The sequence below is a fragment of the Seriola lalandi genome, unplaced genomic scaffold (assembly GCF_002814215.2).
Source record: "Seriola lalandi dorsalis isolate HSWRI2012SDOR001 ecotype SW California unplaced genomic scaffold, Sedor1 jcf7180002054562, whole genome shotgun sequence".
NCBI classification, from domain to species: domain Eukaryota; kingdom Metazoa; phylum Chordata; class Actinopteri; order Carangiformes; family Carangidae; genus Seriola; species Seriola lalandi.
Genome location: NW_019525115.1, coordinates 888,950 through 913,303, shown reverse-complemented (window position 1 = coordinate 913,303; position 24,354 = coordinate 888,950). Strand labels below are relative to the sequence as shown.

Sequence of the window (24,354 nt, the reverse complement as noted above, 5' to 3'; positions counted from 1 at the left end):
CATGTCCTCTCATCTTGCTTTGTCTCCACCTCTGTCGTTAGGAGGAGTTTCTATCCATTCTCTCTCCCTCTCTTTTTCTGTGGCTCAATGCAGTGCAGAAGTGCTGCTAAGTGTTTCCACTTCGACACCAGTCTTTGGCCTTCAAAAAAGGACAAACATTGACAAAATGATTTGCTTAAATTGTACTTAAATTCATAAAACTGGTAAAAGAATCCTGCAGCCCAGAGAAAGGTTGATTCATATTGGTCATTGGTCACGTAACATTACCTTACTGTTTTGGTTAAAAATTGATAAATCTTTGGATCTTTTTTTTGTATGGCTTCTGTGATAATCTTATCATCATCCTTTTCATATTACAGACCACATTAAATTAGGGAATGCTGCTTATTTTCATCTCTCTGAATATACAGTATGAACAACATTTGATTTCTGCTACATTTTCCAAGGCTGACTCAGCTGCCTTTGGCACTGTTCATTGTGTACTAGTTGTCAATCATCTGCATAGACCATTTCTCACCAACCAGAGCAGCAAATATAAATATAAATATCTGTATGGTGCATACTGTGTAAACACAGTCTAATGGCATTCGGTCTGTAAATTCCAGGTGGTGTACTTGATGTTTATATGCTCAAACAGCCTCCTCGGAAAAAACTTCTGCCAGTCCCAGGAAATGTGCAATTCAAATGTGGTTAACAAGCGAATGAGCCAACAAGCCGAACCAAGCAAGCCACCACAAAACTGATGCAGCAGTGTCGCATCTCTCCTGCCTTTCTCCTATTCTGCTCCACCATGATTGGAAGAGGGGAGAGAGAGACAGAGAGAGAGGAAGAGAGAGACAGAGAGAGATCCCCCTCCTCCCCTCACCCACTCATGTGACCCTCTTCACTCCTTGATTTGAGAGAGAAGAGAGAGGAGGTGACAGCCAACACAGGCTCTCGTCACCCTTACCTCAAACCTTCCTGTGTTCACAGTTCACACAGGAGAGGGGGTGACAGGAAGCCCGTGGATAAAAGCACCACACACACAGGCACAAGCACACATATATTTCCTGACATACAGTACACATGCTTGCGCGCATGCACACGCACACACACAATGTATATGCCCAGAGATCTCTAATCTTCTCCTCAAATCATCCCCTATCAGCCACAGCAGCCTTCACTGCAAATTGCCCCTACGTAGACCACAGTGTAAGTGCATGTGTCTATGTGCGTACATGTGTTTGTGCGTGCGTGCGTGTGTGTGTGTGCGCTATTCAACCAGTGGTTTTGTCGCAGAACAGCATGTTCTATGTGACTCAGCTCCCCACATAGGGATGGTGGCTCCACTGCTGATCTTTCTCACACACCCCAGTTTCTCTGAGGCTATTGTAATGGATAAGCTAGATAATCTGTATTAGTCTCAAAAGTGTATTGGGTCTTTAGAAATAATAATTATTTCTGTGAACTTATCTTACCTTTCATCTTAAGACTTTTTTCCACAAACTGTCTGATGAGTATGAATGCCATTTTTAAAAAGTAGATATTTCATTTTAGAAAAACCCTGCTCATTTGTAATTTATCAGTGTACTACCATTAGTAGGACTGCAGTCAAGTTGACCTTGGGCCATGTCATGTCATTATGTGCTCCCACACCGCATACTGTGTGTACTGTATCTGCACCAAGGTCAAGATGAAATGTTGCGTTTCATTTTATGCACCTTTTGTTCTTGAAAATGAATAGGAAGGAATAACAACAAAGTACCATACATTGTTTATAAAGTGACCCGATGATGACAGAGGACATGTCATATTCAAAGAAACCTCTTTCTCTTACTTATTCTGTGTAGTAAATCACAGCTTCAACTGTGTCGCAACACAAATTAGAAGCTCTTTTGAGGTATTTACCATCACATGTAGGCAAAGGGTGGCTCCACCAGTGGTTCTTCTCACATACTAGTGGCTCTTCATGGCTGAGTCTGTAGCCAGAATCACAGCCAAATGACACTGTGGACCCAATGGAGAAATCCTGTCCATACCGAATACCATTGACAGGAATACCAGGGTCCAGACATGAGTAGCTGTCCACTGTAACACCTGAAGAAGAGAAAAGGATGCATATAATCATGGTTGTTTGGTTTTTGCAGGTAATGATTTTATGTGTGGCCAGCTTGTGAAACTGTGTGAGGAGGACTGTGATGTTGTTTCCCACTGTGTGTGTGTTTAGAGAAACAATGAAAATACATTTCTGCAAAACATATTCTCATTGTTTTCTTATATATTCAGCATCTGGTACAATTTTATACACATTAACTGCATGTGTATTATTCAGATCTGTAGAAGACAGAGGACATTATCTTTAAGTCAGCTTTGCATTTATGAATGACTGCCCACAGGGTATATGCATACATATGCTTTATTTGTTTCTTACTTACTTTCATATAATATTTTGAAGCCAGCGTTTGAACGGCTGTTATCGGTGGTAAACAGCAGATACAGAAAGTTGCTGCTGCTGAACAGGAACTGAGGCACCTGGGTGCCATTAAAGGAGCCAACCAGAGGAGACAGGAGGTTTGGCCCATCATGGATCTCCAGGAAGTCATAACCCAACTCTGTCTGGAACCTGTAAGACAAAAATAATAAAACATTACATTTCCTTGATCATTACCTTTATGGTGATAATAATTTTGTAAACCTGACTGAAAATCTTTTTTAATGGAGTTAACATGCTGTAGGGAGAGAAAAAGAAATGTTTAAGAGGTCCAGGCTCCCAAGCCCTCTACAGAGTTTTGAGCCAATATTGTTAAATACACTTTACAATGAAATGAAGTTGAAACAGAAGCTCAAACCCATGAAAATTTAATTGAAAGGATTCTCTAAAGTCTTGCATATTTTGCCAGTTCACAGCTCAGAGAACACATAACATAAACCAAAATATTAACCAGCCTTCCTGATCAACATACAGCTCCCAATGTTAATTAATGAAATCAATGAAATTTAAGAGTTCGTAATTTTATTCATGGTGAATCCCCATGATCTTTAAGTCTTGCAAATCTTTGCTTGTGAGAAGTAATCGATGATGATTCTGATGAATCTGCACAGTTTTGCCCGTTCAAAGCTCTGAGAGCTTTTATAATACGCAGAATCAAAGAATTAAACCACCCACCTGTCAAATGTGATTTTGATGGAGCGCCCAGGTTCTGATTCAATCACCCACTCACAGCTCAGGGAGTCTTTATAGTAACCAGGCCAACCAGGAGACAAAATCACTCCACTTGGGGCTGAATAGTGGCCTCCACACGGGGCTGGAGGAGGAGAGAAAGAGAAAGAGAAAGGGAGATATAGTGGACACAAATAAAATTGAAGAAGAAAGATGATTTGTATAGTGAGAGTGGAAGTGAAGTCCAAGTCCAGGTTGATGAGGGAGAACAGACACCGGAGAGATCTGGCAGGATTTAGTATGTAGCTTAAGTTCCATGAGTAGCTGACATGAAGGCAACTTGAATATATCTTTTATTTAGTCAATCTTCTTGTCTGAAATTTTGTTTCCTGATGATACAGCTGCTGTGTTTCTGGACCCCTGATCAATCAAAATCTAATATTTTGTCTCTTTTTAGCACTGCTTTGGTCTCCACCAACTCCTGAGAGAAACATGCTAAAATGGTCGATCATGTTCACCAGCTAGTTGCTGACTCTGTCTGCCGGTTGGCACAGATAGCATACAGTGGGTTTAGCACATCTTTTTGCTCTAAGTGAATTCAAGGTGCTGGCTGCTATACCAAAAGAATTAGCTGAAATTTGCAAGAACACTCTGTAGAATAGGGGGAAAGCAGCACAGTCGGGAGATAATTATATATGGATTTTTCACTACGAGTAACATCTTCCACATGACATGTAGCCATTTAATCCATTGTTAATATAAAATATTGATAGAGCAGCTTCAAATTTACTGTCAGGAAAAGTCTTCCACATACTTAAAATAACTTTGTATGCAAAAATCCTGCCAGAGACTGACTCAGATGAACACTATATCTGCATCGTTAGATCATTTCCATTACATGCTCATTAAAAATACAAATGAACTACGTGCTCAAGGATTCTCTTTCAATACACTCTAGAATGTAAGGATGGTATTAAATGTTATGCAAAAAATATACATTAACACCCAAAAGAAATCTGAACAATCAAGAATATTCATACACATCATGCACACACACACACACACACACACACACACACACACACACATATATATATATATATATACACTGTATATATACAGAATTTATATCAGAACGTTATCTGTTATCACCATATTACATTAGCCAGAAGCCATTCTGTCCCACTCTTCTTTTAAATTTGATCTTGTTTAGAGTTTAACTTAGTGTCTGATTCAATTCGTTCTGGTCTGTACCTCCTGAATACAAGTAAGTGAATTTTCCATCTAAGTAGTTACAGACACACATTAGCTACAATGGATCTAGGGACATTAAATGACCTGGAGCACAATTAACGTCAGCTTTCTTTGTACTATAAACAGCTCCATCAAGAGGAGCTGTGTTAGAAATACTTACAGTTAATTATATCTGCTGTTGGAATTATAACTAAAACACTTACACACTTTCAGTCCTTTTGTCCCATGTAGTTCCATACAAGCTGTTAGACTTTTTTTGATTAGATTTGGTGCTAATACCACTTTGAAAAATGACCATATATTTAAATTTAAATATAATTACTATGACTTTAAACTATGGATGATAAATGACAGTGTTAATAGTGTGAAATTGATATAAAAATTATACAGTGGAGTGGTGTAAAGACTAATAAGAAGACTTTACTTCACTTTTCAAGGAAGTGGTGACAGTTTCTTGTGATTTTTATAACATGCCACTATGATAATTATGTCTAGTCATATCTAACATATTCATATGTGTGACATTAACTTAACACATTTAACTTAAATGTCATTCCATAGATTTTCTTCCCACATATACCTTACAAGAAAGGGTTTCATATTCTTAATTACGACTACAGTCAAGAGTATCTGTAGCTTCAGTTCTCTCTCTAGGCATTTAGGTTAACTGGCCACCTCCATTTTTTCCCTCTGTCAAACTGACAGCAGATAAATTCCAACTCCTGGGTCTTTACGCTGTAATAATGATGATATCCTGGATGACATATTGTTCCCAAGTTAATAGTTTAATCAGCAATCTAGTCAATATTTACCTTCACATTTAGGGATGGGGCCGCTCCACATGACTTTTCCTCTTTCTAACTGACAGGAGATGGTCTCGGTTCCTTGGGTCTTGATAAAACCGTCCTCGCAGACCACAGAGATGGAGCTGCCAAGCTGGAAGCTGTCTCCGAAGCGTCGAGCGTTGATAGGAATGCCAGGGTCTGGACACTCATTATGGCCAAATGCTGGGGGTAAAAAGTTACAAGGAGACAGAAATATGATGAGGAAGATATTGGACACTAGACACCCACAGAAGGAGATAGACATGTGCATGAAAAATGTTATTAAAGAATATGAGACCTATACTTTACGGGTACTCACGGGCGACATTTTATTCATCATTTTGATGAAATTTCTGAGAACCAATCATATAGATCTATTGCTGCAATGTAACAGACCTGGCCAAGGAGACGTCTATAAATGTCTCCTGTAATCCGTCTGTTCCATATTCCTGCCCTGTATTTCTGTGTCTTTGCTCATACGCTCGTTTCTCATGCTACAGTATATTTGCACTGTGCTTGAGTTTGAGCTAAGAAAATTTCCCGACAAAATTTCTGTGAGCATGTCTGCTTCAGGATATGATCTGGCTCATCAGATTACAAGAATATAAAGTCCAACTTTAAAATGCCTGTGTTTTGCCAGTTGAAGCAATCTGGTGTTCATGTGATAGAGAGATTAAAAATTACAAATGCAGTGACCCAAAAAAAGTCAGAAATACACAGAACAGTATGAGCTGAAATCACAGTAACACTGTCAGGGAACTTGTGGACGGAACATTTCAGCATGTTGGGAAATATGTCTGTTTGCCATCAAAACCACAGTCAGAGGAGAAGATCAATTCAATCTCTGTCTGTCCGGTATGGAGCCTAAATTAGCTCAAAGACTGCAAGCAGGGGCAAACAGTTGACCTGCATCACAAATGAACAAATATGCCTTCCAAGAAACCCAAAACTATTTCATTTACTGTACATGTTGTATCCTGTTGTCTTGCAAGACAGTCATCAATACATCTAAGAGTCACCTGGGTTTTGATCAATTACAAAAGTAGTAGCTGCCAAGTTTACAATGAAGACAGAACTTCTGAGATGCTAACTGCTCCTCAAACCCTAATGTCTTGGATTCTATTTTGACTCTAAATACGATGTTAAAAAAAGGCAATTTGGGAGCGTTTGGAAGGTGTATTATTTTACTTTTGACGGAACTAGGATAACATTTTCCGCTTACTTCAAGTCTTTGCGCAAAGTAGGGCTAAACACATCCTGGACCTCTCTCTGTACTGGACGCGCAGAGATGAAATAGATATCAATCGTCTCATCTGACTCTAGGTATGACAACAAACAAGCCAAAAAGTTCCTGAAAAGTCTTTCTTTAATGCTTTCCTTGCCTTATTTTCCTCTTTAATCTGCAACCTACACCTCTATTCTTAGCTGATGTAATGACCACATGACCTCTCTTGAATCAATACAGTTTGTCTTTTGTCTTTTAAGAAACACTTTGTGTTGTTGAGGCTGCCTGCCTGATCTAACTGTTAGTGAATTAAAAGAGCTTCTACCTAAAATGAAACATCCAAACATCTAACCCACGAGGGGGAAAAATTGCATTTTCTTAGTAACTGTTCACTTGAAAATTAAAAAGATGATAAGAAGCTGACATTGAAACACCTTTCACTAAACATAGTTTCGATTGTAACAGATGAAGTTTAGACCACAAAATGGTTCAAGTATGGATGGATATAGAGCTTCACAATGAATACACCTCACCACCCATACAGGTACTTGTGGTCTAGGCTGAAAGTCATGCATAAAATTCATATACAGTTATATGAGAAATGCTGCCTTATAGCTTCGTCTCCTGCATTATTCTGCTGCAAAGGAAAATAAATATAAATGATCATTTTCCTGCTGTAACCATGGGTCAAAACAAAAATGATTTTGATCATATATAGTGTATTGCCACATTTCATCTTGTTTTGCAGCAAAGCAAATATAATCTGTCATTTCCTTTTATTTAAGTAGCAAAGTAGAATAAAAATAAATAAGAAAAATACATACTACTGTAAGTAATATTAAATCCTCTTCCTGACATGGAGTGATCAGCCTGAAACTCCAGCCTCAACGTGTTGGTATTGGACGTCAGATGGGAAGGACTCTCAGCTCCAGAAAACCTCCCAATAACAACGGCGTCATTTGTCTCGCCATCTTTCACCGTTAGGGAATCATAGGGTGCCTCCAGGTCAAAGTCATTAAATGCCAAGTGGATTCTGGAGCCTGGATCTGATTGGATGAGCCAGACACAGTTCATATTGTTCCCATAGCCTTCTGGGTAATCTGGGGAGAGGACGGTTCCTGAGGGAGCTGTGAAGTTGGACATGCAGGGGACTTTCGGAGGAAGAGATGTACAGACAGACAGAGAGACAGACAAAGACAAAGAGAGACAGAGAAGGAAATAAAAATGTCGGAAAGGAATGGGAGGGAAGTAAAAGAGATGCAGAGAGAGACATTTTCTGTTAAATATTAATTCTCCACAGCATCATCGGTCATCATCCGCTCCGGGCCATAATAAACTCTGTACTGTCACCATGGTGACGGGTCAGACTGAATGTTATTAACACATCACAGCAGAGCACATGCCATACTTTTTTAAAGAAAATTCTATCTTTTTCGGCCATTTCACTGAAAATCACATATCAACGATTGTATTACTTACATATGCATATGGGGATGTTTGCCGACCACTGATTGTTGTCTTGGCAGGATATCGTTTTCTCTCCAATCAGCTCGAAGCCAAACTGGCACTCAAATCTCAGGATCCCTCCATTTGAAAAGCTATCCCCCTCTCTTATTCCATAGAGAGGAGTCCCTGGGTCACCACAGCTCTCTTTGTCTATTTCTGTAAAGATACATTTTCAAAAGGAGATATCAACATCTGTGTGGACCTTGGAGACTAAGACCAGGCCGAAGGACCTGTGTTAATATGAATCTTCAGCCAGTCTCAAAGGGTTTACTTAGTGTTTTCAAACTAATTTTAGAAAATACAATTAATAGGCAAAACAATCAAAAAAAAAGGCAAAGAATATAATGAACATGCCATGGGACTTCTCTCTCACTCTCCCTGCCCTCTCACTTCCTCTGTGTATTTCAATGGAACTTTCCAGTCCTTGCCATTCTCCACTCATCCACCAGATGTCCTTGGACTTTCCCACCTTTCCAGTCTGACATCCACACCCGTCAGTACACTTGGCGCTAAGTCCCCCTATTCAGCCACCCAGTATTTATACCTGCCCACTTAATAGCAGTCCTCTGCCTGATCTACAATGCTGCTGTGTGATTTTGCATCCAAGCCAACCTTGAACCTTGTACTTGCCTGTCTGTACCCTGTCCCCTCCCACTTTCCCATGAATCTGTTTGTGACCTGCCTCCTGTGTTTAGATCTGGTGCCTGTGCCTCATCTGCCTGCCTTGCCTTACTGGACTTGCTTGCTTAGACTGCCTTACTGAGGTCAATCTGTAAGCCTGTTTTTTGACAGTTCATTCAAGTAAAGCCCCTTAAATCTATCTGCTCAGACTCTGTCTGTGATCGGGTCCTCTATCCTGTTGACTCTGTACACAAACTGGAACAGAAATAACATCTTTTCTTAATTATTTTTTGCTGGCATCTCTGACAGAGACAGAAGAGAGTGACGGGAAACACAGCAAGAGAGAGAGAGAAAGTATGACATGCAGCAAAGGGCCTGGGGCTGGATTCAAACTTAGGCCGCTGCGGTCAGGATTCAGCCTTGACGTGTGTTACGCATGTACATGTGTTATTTATGAGATATGCAAAAAAGTTTTCAAGGATAAAGGCTTGAAAATAATGAAAAATAAGGCACAATGATCACAAGAGACACAACACTAAAGCACTGTATACACTACAGAGGTTTGACAAATATTGCTAACTAGCAACCAATTTGCAAACGCTACTTACAGACAGATTGCAAATGGAGAAGCCACAAATGATTGTGGTTCATAAATTTTAGATAAATTATATGTCTCTCATATGTATAAGTTGCATAGTCTGTATTTCTTTTTGTGATATCGTATGTTTGGATGTTGTAAATTTGGTAAAACAGGGCTCTTGCTTTGGAAGGGTATTTTAAAGAACCATTAGCATATCCTGTATTTTTCTGGAGTCTAGCTTTAAAAACTTTTGAGCAAATAACACCATGCAGTGTTATCAGCCTCAAGTACTCAATGTCCATCTTTCCCGGCTGTGAAGCACTGTATCATGCTACATGAGCTCATCATTCATTTCAACAGAAATCTACTGCCAACTGAATAGTCTTGCTTGAAGATGATTGGCTCTTGGTTTGCTGAGTCAGATGAATTTCTTGAATGCTTTTACTTACGTAGTTCATTTAGCCCTGAGCAAGTTTGTATCCATCTCTTTCTGCATGTCTCCTTCCCCTGAGTTTGCAAGTATTCCTGACACCTCTTTTTTCCAGTTCGCTCTGACCGTAAGGTTAGACAGATGCTCCTTTGATTCTATATAAAGGTGCCACTGTGCCGCCATAATTCTCTGTAAAAATCTTGTGTACAGTATCTCTGGAAATACACCCTCTATTTCCCAAGCCTTCCTCTCCTTTATTCCCCTGTTCTCTTCTCCTGTTTTCAGTATTATTTACAGGATTGGCCCATGGCAGGAAGCAAAGGTGTGTGCTTTGTGTGTGTGCTTTACAGTTAGTATATACGTGTGTGTGTGTGTGTGTGTGTGCGTGCGCTTACGTGCGTGTCTGAGTGCATGTTTGTGATGTATTACATTAATTTCCATCATGACATCGTCTTTATGAGACCCGCAGACTCAACCAATCACAACCTGCCTAACACACATGCTGGTGCGTGAACACACACAGATACACAAACACCTAGCAGAAGAATGGAGAACAAATTGCTTTGGAGAGAAAACAGGCATACTGTCGGAACATTCCTATACTGGTACTCTCTCTCTCACACACACACACACACACACACGCAAGCACGCACACGCGCACGCGCACGCGCGCACACACACACACACACACACACACACACACACACACACAAAGCCACACGATCACACATCCGAAGTCAGTCTCTCGCTTAGCATTGCACACATGGACACACACATTTCTGTCTCTCTCACACACATACACACACACATAATCCTATTGTGTTTGTAACAACAAGGTTGACAGATTCACAAAGGGGGATTAGGCTCCTTAAAGCGTATGTATGTGTGTGTATGTGTATGTGTGTGTATGTGTGTGTGTGTGTGTGTGGGGGGGGGCAACAAACAATATTATGCTTGTGATGATGCCCCATTCCATTCTGTTCTATAATATTCCATTATGTTCACACTACTTTGTCCATGGTAATACACATGTATGCACACAAATATATACACACCATGGACACAAACACACATAAAAGGAGAATGAATACACTACCTGTAAGTGAGTAAGGTAATAGATTTGGGGGGTGTAACGAGATTTGCCGAAAATAAACTTATTGGCTAGGCTGCTAATAGTGATCAAATGCTGAATGTATAGATGTATGCTTGATGTATAGTCTAATGCTTGTCATATGCTAAAAACTGTCTCCTGCATGTTTCTGTTGATGCTGTGGTTCTATTGTAGATGTGTATCCCTTACTAATGCTACAGAAACAAAAGTAAGATGCATTAAACACATTAAACCACATCAAACAGTAGCCATAGTAGCCACAGCAGGAGAGGGAGGGAGTGGAAAGTCTATTATGTAGACTAAAGCGGGTTTGCAATGGAAGGAAGAAATGAGAACTTCAGCCTGTCTAATTAGCTTGTGGTTGTATGAATCTGTGACCTAAAGGGAGTGGCTCAAATTGACTTGTTCACACTGTAGACATCAGTGAGGATGGTCTGTTGAATGAAAATGATCTCATTTATTACACTCGCAATGCTGACATTTTTTCTGCCGCTCTCAGGTTTCAAACCAGGCCACTGAGGAGCTTTTGAGGATTGATTTGGTAAGGGATGTGTGTAAGAAAGACATCAATTTTCTGTTCTCATTAAAACACACAATCTCTGCCCACTCTTGTTACAAAGTGCACAAAATCATTTTTTTTTTATACTCAATGGTGTAACTCCCAAATACCTGGAACTCTGTAAATTGGACTTTAAGATCATAGACAGTAATTGGGCTGTTCTCTTTGATCTGGACACATCCCAGTGCAGAAATATATCACTCCAGAGGCTGCTGTAAAAACACCCAGACTCTCATGACCTTGTAATAGGCTTGTGATTCCAACATAATCAGTGAATTTCAGGATGTGCCTGTCCTCACAGAGATTCTGGTAATCATCTATGTACAGAAAGTACAGGTGAGAGAACAGGACAACCACATCTCAGAGGCTTTTTTGTCATTTTTGTTCCACTAAGGTGTCCCTGTCACTTCCTCCTCCCACCTGAGAACAACATGTTAGAAAATCTGAATGAATAACCAAATAAATGTTTCATCAGTGAATACAGTATTGCCTTAAGTACGCTGTGTCACATCACATCAGAGAGTAAAACCACTAAACGCCTGGCAAGACTATACTTAACCAAGGTCAAAGCTGCATTTTCCAAACCTCTCTTCTGCTTATAGTAAAGACAAAGAATCTAACGAGCTCTCAACCATCTGGAGCTTGTTCTTGATGAGCCTTTCAACGTACTTCATGACCAATAAGGGCCAAAACCCCCTCGTATGTTCTACTAAGTACAACATTGCTTCGTCAATCCCTGTCCATTTAATCTATTTTAGTACGTAGGATATTCCATTGTTAGGGAAGCTGGTGTTGACAATTAAATGACCAGCAGGCAAAACAGGAATCACATTCATTGTGCCTGCTCAGTTACCCAGTGTTATAATTGATTTGAAATGTATGGAATATATTATTAAGTCCTAATGAGAGGAAGAATCAATTTTTACAACGAATTTTGACTGACTGCAGTATTTCAATATGACTGGCTACAAGAGGACTAAATATCACATGAGTCAATAATGCATGACTATAAAATGAAATGCTGTTTACAGTGCTGTGATTAAGTAAGCCCTGCCCTTCACAGATTACCTTTGAAGCACATAAGCATGCATATATATGTGCACACACACACAAACAACCAAAGAAGCTTTGACTCACTACCCCAATACTAAGGTTATTGACTGTAAAATTGAACCACATTTCTAGTTATGTTGTGAATGAATATTTCATGAATTCATATTTCATGGTGTTTCAGCTGCTGTGAATAAAATGCTGTTTAGTGCTGTGTGATTAAGAGAGTCCTGCTCAGTATTTGGACTACAGTGCTGCAAGAGGACTGAGATCCCAAGGGACGCAAAAACAAATTTTATTGGTGCAGAAAATATTCACACTAATGTCGGATTGAGCGGGCGTCCAATATCATTGAACGTTTTGTCATTCATAAATGATTTTTGGTACCAAATTATGTAATTAGAATAAAAATTATATGTGTCATTAACATGAAATAAATTTTCATCCCTATTATAATCTACCAATCAAAAGTTACATTCTAAAACATAACACACACAGAAACATATGGATGCAAAAATGTAAGGAGATATGAAGCAAAAACAGACGCACACACGCATTGCAGTCTCTCTGTCCCTGTCAGCGCACGCATAATATGTATGCACACACACACACACACTGCAGATCAATCGAACCAGGGGTCAACTGTGCTGTAAAAATCCACCTTGACATCTTTCCCTCCTATAAAATACATCACATATTAAAAACCATAAAAAAACAGATGAAAAATCTAAAATAAAATCTTAAAAGTAAGCGCTGACATTATGACTCTGTGATGGGATCTGCTGAAGAGAGAAGAGAAGAGAAGAGAAGAGAAGAGAAGAGAAGAGAAGAGAAGAGAAGAGAAGAGAAGAGAAGAGAAGAGTGATGATATAGTAACATTCAAATTCATATCATGTGTTTGTCTTAGCTGCAGAGTAATAGCAGGTTCGCTAAGCTCTGAGATAAATCTGGTAACATCTAGCATGTGGAGTAAACCAGGTTAAAGCCATTTGTCATGAGATAAACACGTGTAGCATCTAACCCTCCTTTACAACTGGCTGTGAAGCAGTAACTTGACATCTATGCTGCACTTTGTAGTCTCCTAGCACAGTGTTATATAACATAGAATGATGGGATAATACTAGACTGATGCACTTAAAAAAGCCGGTGCTCGAGGGAATGACTCATCCCCGGAAACAAATTCTCAAAATCACCATTCACTTGAGTTTCATTGAAAATGGATGAGTGGTGAGGCAAATATTTGCACTTATCGTTCAATGTTCTCTGTCGTTTATCAAAATACTTGAAAGGACAGTAATTATACATGCTGTCATATGTCTGGCAGACAGATTTCTATACTGTATTAATGTACACACTATAAGAGAAACAATTATTGGTGATGCAGTCTATTTTACTGAGCACTTCTTCTCACTCTCACTCATAATATCAGTTCTGACCTGCCCTGACTGGAGTCGCAGCTCTTGTGTCTCATTACTCAAAGCTCATGTCTGGCATCACATGAGACAACTCACATCACAACACACCTGACAGTGCCATTAAAGTGAAGTACAGGTGTCTTTACCTTTTACCTGCCATGTCCCTTCATCAAAATATGGCTTTAGTGAATAAAAGGTGACTCAGGGCAAATGAGCACCTGTGCCTTTTTTCATTTGGCAGGAATCAGCTGCTAATCCTCAGAGTAACAGAAGGTTTACTCTGTGCGGAGCGCTGAATCCTGCATCAATCCAATGGGCAGCTGCTGCATTTAAATTATAGAAACCGATGGTGGTGCTCTAAAATCCTACTCTGTGGAGGCCCTTAAAATGTCGAAAGTAAGATGAGCTGGTGATGGATTGCTGCAGAAACCACACAGAGATCTCACAATCAATTTGAACGGACTTTGCAACCAAATCACTGATTAGAAAAACATGAAAAGAGGAGAAGAGGAACTGAGGTAGGTAAACCCTGCTAGCCATACCAAACCTTCCTTCTGACTTAGAATATGACAAAGTTATTAAAACATTACTTCATGTGATGGACTTCACCAAAAAAATGTATCTGAAAGCTGTACAGACTCTGCACCAATTTTAAGAAGAAAATTCAGCACATTCCCTGTGCCTGCTCCATTCAGTTTGAATGATAACACATTTTCACATTTTGAATATGTACTATTCATTCAATAGATAAACAATCTGAAACACTACTCATGTGATATCTGTGTGCTGTGTTTCATGAGGTTGTACATTCAACACTAAAATGCATTATAAATAAAACATGTAATACTGTCATTGTTATTCCCAAAAAATAACATTTACAACTAAAGTAAATTAGAATGAAAACATAAATGATTCCTCAGAAATATCCACAGATACTCATTGTAGCCTCTAAGAGTGACTTGTTTTGAACAAACTGTGGCTGTTTCTATTCTTAAACCAAAATCCAATTTTAAGTCAAATATCATTCTGTTAATATATATGCGACGAAAGGTCTGACATGCATCCATGCAGTGAAACACTCAATATCTTTTTCATTCCATAGAAAACAAAAATAAATCACTGATATGCTGTTTTATCGTTGTTTAACTCAAACCATAAAGAAAATTCAAGGCAAATATTATGCTTTGAAAGTATGTGTGCATAGGTATTGTGTAACTCCATAATCACACATAAACATACACACACTGATATATTATGCTCTAAAGCCTCTGTGCAGACAGATATATAAGCTTTTACTATATTTATTTATTCATGGAGTAGACACAAAGTCACTGAAACTTTAATGTAAATGATGCCAATAATGTTACAATGCTCTCTTAAATCTATAGCTGTGACATGCCACGGTTCAAGATCGACTAAAAGATTGCCGTGCAGACAACCTGGACTGCTGCGTGTGTGTGTGTGTGTGTGTGTGTGTGTGTGTGTGTGTGTGTGTGTGTGTGTGGTCTTGCCTTGCAAGAGAGAGTGGAGTCAAAGTGTGGCCAGGTTGGTGACCTTGGCTTTAATAATAGATGGATGGTGACAAGAAAAAGAGAGGGACAGCGAGCGAGCAAGAGAGAGAGAGAGAGAGAGAGAGAGAGAAGAGAGAGAGGCCATGAGACAGACAAAAGCAGAAACACAGTTAGGTGGGGAGTGAATAAGTGAAAACAAGAAACAGAGAAGCAGGACGGGGCAGCTGAGAGACAACACACAGAAGATGGGTGGCTGATATAGGAAATGGGTTGAGAGAGAGGAAGGCAGAGGCAGTGAGACCAAATAACAGTGCATTATAGAGTAACTGACAGAAAATGCAGTTATTTTAGAAAGAAGGGAAAGAGAGGGGGATAGAGAGACTCTTAATGAAGAAAAATGAGACCGATAGAGAGACAAATACAGAGAGAAAGGGAAGAGAGGGAGAATGTGAGGAGTGAAAGAGGTGAGTGACTTGTTGGTAGAGCTCCGTTGGCTCACTGATGGAGGACCTGTCTAACACACACACACACACACACACACACACACACACACACACACACACACGCACACACACACGCACACGTATACATTGTGTAGTGCTTCAGTGACTTTGCAGCAAGGATTGAGTTACTGATAATGTTTATATTACATAGCCAAGGTCTATGGAATGTGGCTTTAGGAACACACATGCATAAACACATACACACATGCACACATACATAGTCTCTTTCTCCCATTTTTCCTTTCTCCCATTTCTCAATAACACACAAACATGTCACACAGCCACCCACTAACACCACAGGCACCAACCTTTATAGTAAATCTTGTGGGTGATGGAGCCAGCACTCTGGGGCAAACACATTTATCTTGCTCAGAGTATTGATAGAACTTTTCAGGGTATTTAGGTTTTAGTGAGAGAGTCCCATACAGGGATATATACATTCAGGTAAATATGTACTACCTTTTCTGTAGTATATGGCAATCTAAGAATGTTACAAGACTTTAGGACAGGCAGATACAAATAATTATAGAATAAGACAGCACAGACATACTGGGCTCCATACTTGAAATGAATGGGCCACCATTCCTTTCAAACATGTATAAAACAAACACACATTTTAATAAGGATCCCTTAAATTTTGTTTTTAAAGAATATACTGTATGTACGTACTTTTTAAGTTGAAAAGTAAACTTGTCAGTCATCTCTTGTTAACAAACAACGCAATGGAGACATAAACATATCTGTAAAATTTCTATAATGCAGTTGCATATTACCCATCGACTAACTAGATCTATACACTTGAACACCAAAACAAGTGACTAGCTAACACTGGCCGAAATTATAATCTGTGCAATCAAATGAACACCTACAAAAAAATCTGGCATTTGATTAGCCTTATAGGATACATCCAATATAAATGTATCCTCCGCTGTTAAACGTATGGGAATATACGCACTGCAGAGTATATAGACAGGTAAATTCCTGAAAATAAAAGAATGTCGGACCATCATGCCCGTACAATGGAGCATTATTATAAGCATGGATGCATTTAGATGGCAGTTCTCTCCATTAATTTTTCTATTGATCTCTGTGGGGAAATTACTCAGGAGCAATGAATGAGGATATCATAGAGCCCCTAAGCAGATGTCCTTTATTATTTGAAGTTGACTCCTTTTTAAACATGCAGTTCTTTATGTGGGCATGTGTTGTGAACCATTGCATGCCTTAGAGAAGATTATGGGTCATACCGCTTAAATAAAATCACTGAAACAAGACAACTGTGTTGGTAGAGTTTCTATAAGAGAGATAGAATTGTATTACTTGATCATTTTCTATTTGAATGCCTTTGTGCACTACAGAATCTTCAGTGTATATACAACGTTGCACTATTGGAAAATACAGTAGACCTATAAACCAAATATAAAAACCTTCAATTTAATTAGACTGTATGTTAACCATTTTGTATTGGTATCATTTGAACTTCACATTGAAACTCAAGGAGTATAAAGGGCAAAAATATATCAAAACAATGTGTCATCGTCCCTCCACTCGTGGAACTCACTACATCAATGGACTCAGCACTGTGACCTCATTATGACGATAAATCCACAGATGATGACACTCAAATGAGGCACACAAAGTTCATTTCTGCAGCAAAGCTTGCTACACTGTGTTTCGTGGACTGTAATCAAATTCACACTACATCCATCACACAGGGAACTTTGGAAAGGTTAATGTTTTTAATATGGCAGGAGCTGATTTGACAGTGAAAAAAAAAAAAATCTCTGTTCTTCATTGATATTCAGAAAAAGGTTAGGTGTTGCTACAAAAACATGTATTTTGAATCTGATTGGAAGAGTCTCTCCAGTCTTTGCAACAGTGTCTACCTGCACCCCAGGTACTCTACATCACTACTACTGAGGCCATCCTTACAAAACAAATCATCTTCAAATAAAACCCCCTGTACTGCTGGACTGATTGATGGTGACGAGTATTGACCTTGTAAACTTCTGTGGTTTAAGAGATGACAGCACTGGCTCCAAGCCTATTACATCTCTGCTGCAAGCATCTTAGTAGCTCTTAGTTAATGTATTTCCTCAAAGTTGTTGAATACACAGAATGCAATGGAGTTTTCCAGTGAGTTTAGATCCAAAGTGAGACAATGACTGCAGGTTTACTAAACAGCAGCCACTACGGACAAAAGTCATAATTGCAGGATAATGGCACATTGAATTTCCCTTCATTTCCCAAGATTTCCCTCGAGTGACTTGCTTTAAAGAGCTCATCATTAAGCAACCTGACTAAGAGAGAATGGAACAGGACCACAGGCAGGGAGCAAAACACTTTCCTGATGTTCTTGTTTTATCTTAGTGATAAAACAACTTAAAAGTTTATCTGTGACATACTTTAAAAAAAAAAAAAAAGATTAAAATGTTTGTGTCATGCTAAGATAAAGAGAAGCAAAATTAGACGGAGTCAAAAGTAAGTGGGCTGATTTACTTACTTTCCCTCTTTCACTCAATTGCATGCTCATAACTTACCTTTGTAGTTGATCTTAAATCCTATAGATCCGACACTCTCATCTGACTGTAGGTGAAGCCACATCTGGTGGGTCATACTGACTATCAGGTCAGGAACAAAGCTACCTGACAGGCTGGAGCACAAAATGCACGACTATTAAATCATTATCATCGTAACTGCCATTATATAGTAAGTATCATTTTCATCACTGCAATCACAGTCATAATCAGATTCTCAAGTGCTGCTGCTGAATGTGACCAAATTGCTGCAGCATAATGCGCTAGAACTGAATGCAAGTTTCTCATCGTTCATTCATACTATCCGACCTTTTTTCAGCGTGCCAGCGCCTTTTAGATGTGCAAGCGAATAGTGACTATATGCAAAGTGAACTGAAATCATCAATTTTTTTAGGACTCTGCATCTGTTATCCTTTTGGGCACAGCAGATCGCTTTCACACTCAAGAACAGTTCAACTTTTTAAAAGGAACACAAATAATGGACTGTTGTTTTACGATCTAACCAGTCACAACAACGATGATGGAGGATTTCAAGCCAACTGGCAACTGACGGCTTACATCAAGAACTAGAATGAAAGTGGACAGAATAGAAGCAGTGGTAGTTTTTACTCTGATCACTTAGACTTTACAGTTTCATAAACTAACAATAGCGCTGCTGCTTATGAATCCAGCTGGTCCTTATGGAGACAAATCACAATGTGCTTTATGAAATCACCGAAATAAAATGCAAAGAGTTAGTAAAGGCAGCACATTTTCTCAAAGTTATTTCATTCATTTCTCAGTTTATCTCACAACATTACTTTAGTGATCGCTTTGTTGCGATGGGCTGCCTTGTACAACGACAGACCTTGCTTTGTATGTATCTAGTTATTATGGCTCTAGGACGGTAACTGAACTTATTATGCATGATTTTCAAGCCAGGGTGATGCTTTGAGTGTATTTCTACTTAAGTACCTCTTTTAATTTGACGGTTGTTGTGGGTTTTTTTCATTATTATTATTTTTTTTATTGCATTTTACAGTACAACATCTCAGTGATACTTCTTTGCCTCTGGAATTTTCAATGTGTTTTTTTCAGAACAGCTACTAACCACCACCACCACGCATGTTGGCATTGTTAGAGGTATGATACAGTGTAGGATCTGCCACCTCTGATTCACAGATGAATAATACAGCAGTTAAATATTTATGAATTCTAAATTGTTTCTCTTTGAGGGTTTTACTGTATTCCATTTGACACTCTCTATGCTTGATTTGGACATGAAAAAAACTTTTCACAGAAAATTAATTGGAGTATATAAAGGACAGTGTAATACTCACACTTGCAGTATAGTTGTAGGATCTCCCACCTCCCCTCCATCTCCTATAGTCAGAGTATCATAGGCTATCTCCAGGTCAAACTCTTCAAAGTTGATCTGGATCACCTACAGTTCACACACAGAAAAAAAGACACAGACATATCAGGTTCAAGACACTTTCAGTTCGACCCAGTCAAAATCAAAAGACTGGTATTTAAGCGTATGGTTACAAAAGTCAGTGCTTCTAAAAGTAATAACCACAAGAAAAAGAAGAAAGCACATACTGAAAACAAACAAACATTATAGAGACCAAAACCCTACAGTGCATGGGGATTTGTTTAATGATCCCAGGTTAAGTACCATCAGTTTAGAGGATGTAGAAGTGGGCCATGATATCTATTACAGAGTATTAGGACCACTGAAAAAAAACAGTAAAATGTCTTGTAAAATTCCAGCTCTATTGTTGAAACATTACAACTTTGCCGAATAATATTACATATTTTTATTTAAATTGTGACTTTATTCTCATGATGTAACTAATGTCCTAATAGTGGCCCTAAGACTCATTGAAGATGTCAGTTTAGCTTGACCCATTTTTTCAACAGAAACTCTGAAATATGGCGGTTAAATAGACTGGGGTAAATGCATGAAAAGCATTGAGCATAGATTTACAGAAAAAATGATAAAAGTAAGTAAGAAAGTAATAAAAGTAACAACAACAAAAAAACTATTGAAAAGAGGAGGGTATGGCCAAGAAATAAATTAGAATAATGTCAAAAATATATGTTTAAAATGATATTGCTCTGCATTGATCCCAATCATAACCAGCATATGCTCCATAGCTGTTTTTATGTTTAGACTTTCACCTATGACCATATCAAAGACACATTTTGCTCTCGTGGAATTAAACTAGACCAAAGGTGAATCATTAGAATTCATTAATGCACCTCACAATGTGGTGTGACTTAATTCAACACAGCATAAGGAACACGGAAGAGATGAGGAGCACCTCCTACAGTGCACCGGAAGCTGTGAGAATCAGCACACAGCTCAAAACTCTGATCAGGAATTATTAAAGCAACACTTTCTGTTTCATCTAAGACCAGAGAGAAACATATTTGGCAGAAAAGAAGAGAGAAAAGCTGAGGGGAGGAGGAAGAAAAAAGAGAAATAAAGCAGGAGCGAGACAGAAAGGGGGGAGTACATAGACAGAAGGAAGGAGATGGAGGCAGATGGAAAAGGGGAGGAGAGAAAAGGAGGAGGCAACAGAGAGGAGTATGGGGGGGTTGGGGGGGTGATAATGAATCTTTGATGCTAGCAATGTGCAGTGTTAGAATATTTCAAACTAGAATTCTGACTTGACCCTGAGGGGAAAGCTCACTTTCCCGAAACTCCCTCCTATTCCTCTTTCCTTGTGAGGAGTTTTCAGATTTCCAGATACAATATTCTGCTGGAGGACTTCAACCCCCCTCCCCCCTTCCACAAAGAAAAAAGAAAAAAAGAAAAAAAGAAAAAAGAAAAAAAGAAAAAAAGAAAAAAAGAAAAAAAAAGAAATCATACAAGTCTGAATCATCTGCATGCTGGGGTGTTAATAGTGCACATATTCCTAGCGGTTTTTGTATTTTGTATTCAAAGATTCTGTTTGAGACAGACATCATAAATAACCTGGGAACATGATACCACCATGTGCATGCTGAGGTGTAAACAGCTTATCCTCACTATTACCTTAATCACTGAATCTGTGAAGAAAGAGGGAACAAACGAAAAACCGAGCACACAAAAACAGTGACTACGCCTTTTCCCTTACCTGCTGTTCAGTTGCTTATCTGGTGGCAGTGTTGCCTGATTTACTCTTGTTCATGGGGTTAATTTTTATTTCACTCACAACTAGGACCTACCACAGTTTTTGATGTAGCTTGTGGCAGCAAAGGCAGACTAATGTTTTGTCCGACATCAAGTCCACATGTGAAACAACAACCGATGTGGCCATACCACAATAAAATTAAGCAAGATGGAGAGCCCCAGCACCAACATCACCTGATGTGACTGGAAAGGAGTTAAACGAGGGGAGCTACAAAGATGAAGCAGTGGTCTGCCCATTGCTCACAATGCTGACTCAGTCTTATCGGCATGTAAGGCAGCAGATTGGATTAAAGCATTACCTACAAACCTGCTAAACTCTCTCTAGCAAGCACACGCACGCACACCGGCACTCAAGCACACACATAGAAACACACTCACACATACAGGCACATCTAGGTGGAGATTAATGTGTCTATTCCTGTGATTACATAGTCACCATTTTCACACTTATCACATTATTCCTTTGAGCCCAAAGCAGGCTTTCAATACAACAGCAAGTCTGACAGAAAAATAATGTGCACCAGTATATGTGATGATGGTTTTTTTTGTGTGTTTTTTTCTGAAACACCCACAGTATCATCAAAAAGCAAGATCAGATCTTAAAGAAAGATGTATCGTTTCACATTAAAATTCTATGTTGGATACTTTCTTTCATTTCTTGTGGCAACATAATTTTTAGTACATTTATGTTTTATAGGCTCACTTCTATAGTTATCTTAGTGAGGCTACCATTGCAGGAAATTCTGCAGGTGCAGCATTAATGTATGCACATGGAGAATAGATTACCTTTTAAACAGCACACTTAATGTGCTTGAGGTTTACAAATGCTGGTTTGTGTGGGGATTTCGCTTACAGGTGATGTTTTTACTGATTCTAATATAGTAGCCTACCAGCAAAGAAGATGCTACCTCCTGACACATGTTAAAAAGTGGAGGTGATTTGGATCTCTTCCTGCATTTAGTCTTTTGGGTTCATCAACATCATAATATGAAAAGAAAAAGTGTGAATGTATGAATATTTTACAAGCTACAAACAAACCCCTCAAGACAAATACATGCTTCATCTCAGTGTGGTTATGTAGCTTTGACACCAGCTCTGGACTTCCTCAAGAACGTCAACCGGTGCTTCACAACTGGAAAATATTCCTGAAGGTTCGTATGAAGTCACAGTGGTGAATAGATGCTGTGCTAATATAGCTGCCATTCATCTGCAAGTCTAAAAAGAGAAAATTTGCCCTTTCTAGTAGCTGAAAGTTGTTATTTGATTTACATTTGAACACACAGTGGGGTGTACTTCCTCAACAGTGTTTTTTTGCTATAAAGGTGAAAAAGAACTCTGGCCAATAAAAAGGGATGAGGGGAATGAAAGCATCAAAAAAATTCAAACAAATGTGCTGAAGAAAGAAAATGAAAGGGGGCAAGTACTGAATAACATGTGATGTGAAACATGAGAAATAAGGTCTGTTAGTTGGACAGGTATTAGAAACCATCCAGCCTCCTCGGGTTCTGTGGCAAGAAACAAAACAACCTTGTTCGCCCATGCGGTTTCTTAAAACAGACGAGGGTCTGTGTGTTCCACTGATGAAAAGTGGTCCAGCTATCTTTTGTATGCATCCTTTACAGAACACCCTAATGCCACATCAGCACTGTTCACACAGCATTAAACACAGCAGGGATATAACTACATTACACTGAGCCCATGTGTGTCTATGTGTGTGTGTATGAATGTGAGCACTGCACTGAAGTCAACTCCATTTGGAACCTCATTACTGACAGTATGTGGGTTAGTGTTTATGTGTGTGTTGTATATCTCTTTTAGTGTGCAGTGTGTGTGGTGTGTGTGTGTGGTGTGTGTGTGTGTGTGTGTGTGTGTGTGTGTGTGTGTGTGTGTATGTGTGTGTGTGTGCATATGTGTGTGTGATAGATGAAACTGAACACTCTACATATTTCTCCTTTCCTCTAATTGGTTGGTGTTCATGCAAACATCCATCTCTCTCTCTCTCTCTCTCTCTGTCCCTTGCATCTCTCTGTCTTTCTCTCTCTCTTGCTGTCATCCTCCCTGTCTCTCTCTTTCTAATTGGCTGCTGCATTCCTTCTTTCCATCCATCTATGGCTTCTAGCCAATGAGGCGACAGAATTGAATTTCTGCTTGATAAAGCACTTCCTTTTGGTTGTCGTGGAGACAAGGAGGTGGGGGAGGCTCCCTACCCATATCATAATAAGATCTAGGGATACCTTGAAGATACATTTACTGTAGGAATATCTGGAACACCTGGTGATCGACGCAGTCAGTGATGTAAAGCGGGCGCAGACAGGCCCGGGGAATAACAGATTGTCTGTGACAGCATTACAGTAAACCCTATGCCACTCGTCACTCCCCTTGAACATGCTTCTGCCTAGATGGTATAAGTTGTGCCAGTGTGACGAGAGCTGGCCATTAGCTGATGAAGACTGATGGCTCGAGTCTATTGCAACTTAGTGTTTTTCCATTTACTTCTGTTTCATTGAGCTGAACCCACCAGAAACCAACTCTGAACAGGAACCTGTGGGAAAGGCTATGCATGGCTTATACTGTTGCTATGCAACTACTGAAAAATGCATTTGAGTCACAGTTCTCTTTTACTAAATGTTTAACATTTTTTAACCTGAACCCTAAAAAAGTGCTATGCTGTTCATCCTGTCAAGAAGATGCAGGCGCACGCCATTTTAATGACTAACAGTGAGCTAAAGGAGCCAGCGCAGTGATTTTGTTTGTCTTGTGATTTCTGCCTTGTGGATTCAGATTGTATATCTGATTTCTGATTTCACTGCCTGTAAATTAGTGCAAAGAAAGTCCAATCAAAAGTGCAACTTTCTATTCTTTCTGAATGCCATGATATTACACTTTTTTGTGTTTGTCTTAAATCCAGTCTTCTTATATCCATGTGTTA

At 39.2% G+C, this 24,354-nt stretch overlaps 1 protein-coding gene across 1 annotated transcript in view; it reads right to left on the bottom strand.

Moving 5' to 3' along the window:
• csmd3b (CUB and Sushi multiple domains 3b) overlaps positions 1 to 24,354 on the bottom strand; it is a 136,919-nt gene that overhangs the window by 80,309 nt on the left and 32,256 nt on the right. The window contains exons 5-12 of the mRNA XM_087176619.1: positions 19,585 to 19,688; positions 18,269 to 18,381; positions 7,922 to 8,104; positions 7,267 to 7,593; positions 5,206 to 5,400; positions 3,146 to 3,284; positions 2,415 to 2,602; positions 1,888 to 2,076 (exon numbers count right to left, since the gene is read on the bottom strand). Coding sequence (XP_087032745.1) covers positions 1,888 to 2,076; positions 2,415 to 2,602; positions 3,146 to 3,284; positions 5,206 to 5,400; positions 7,267 to 7,593; positions 7,922 to 8,104; positions 18,269 to 18,381; positions 19,585 to 19,688 — 1,438 coding nt within the window. The remainder of the gene's footprint in view (positions 1 to 1,887; positions 2,077 to 2,414; positions 2,603 to 3,145; positions 3,285 to 5,205; positions 5,401 to 7,266; positions 7,594 to 7,921; positions 8,105 to 18,268; positions 18,382 to 19,584; positions 19,689 to 24,354) is intronic.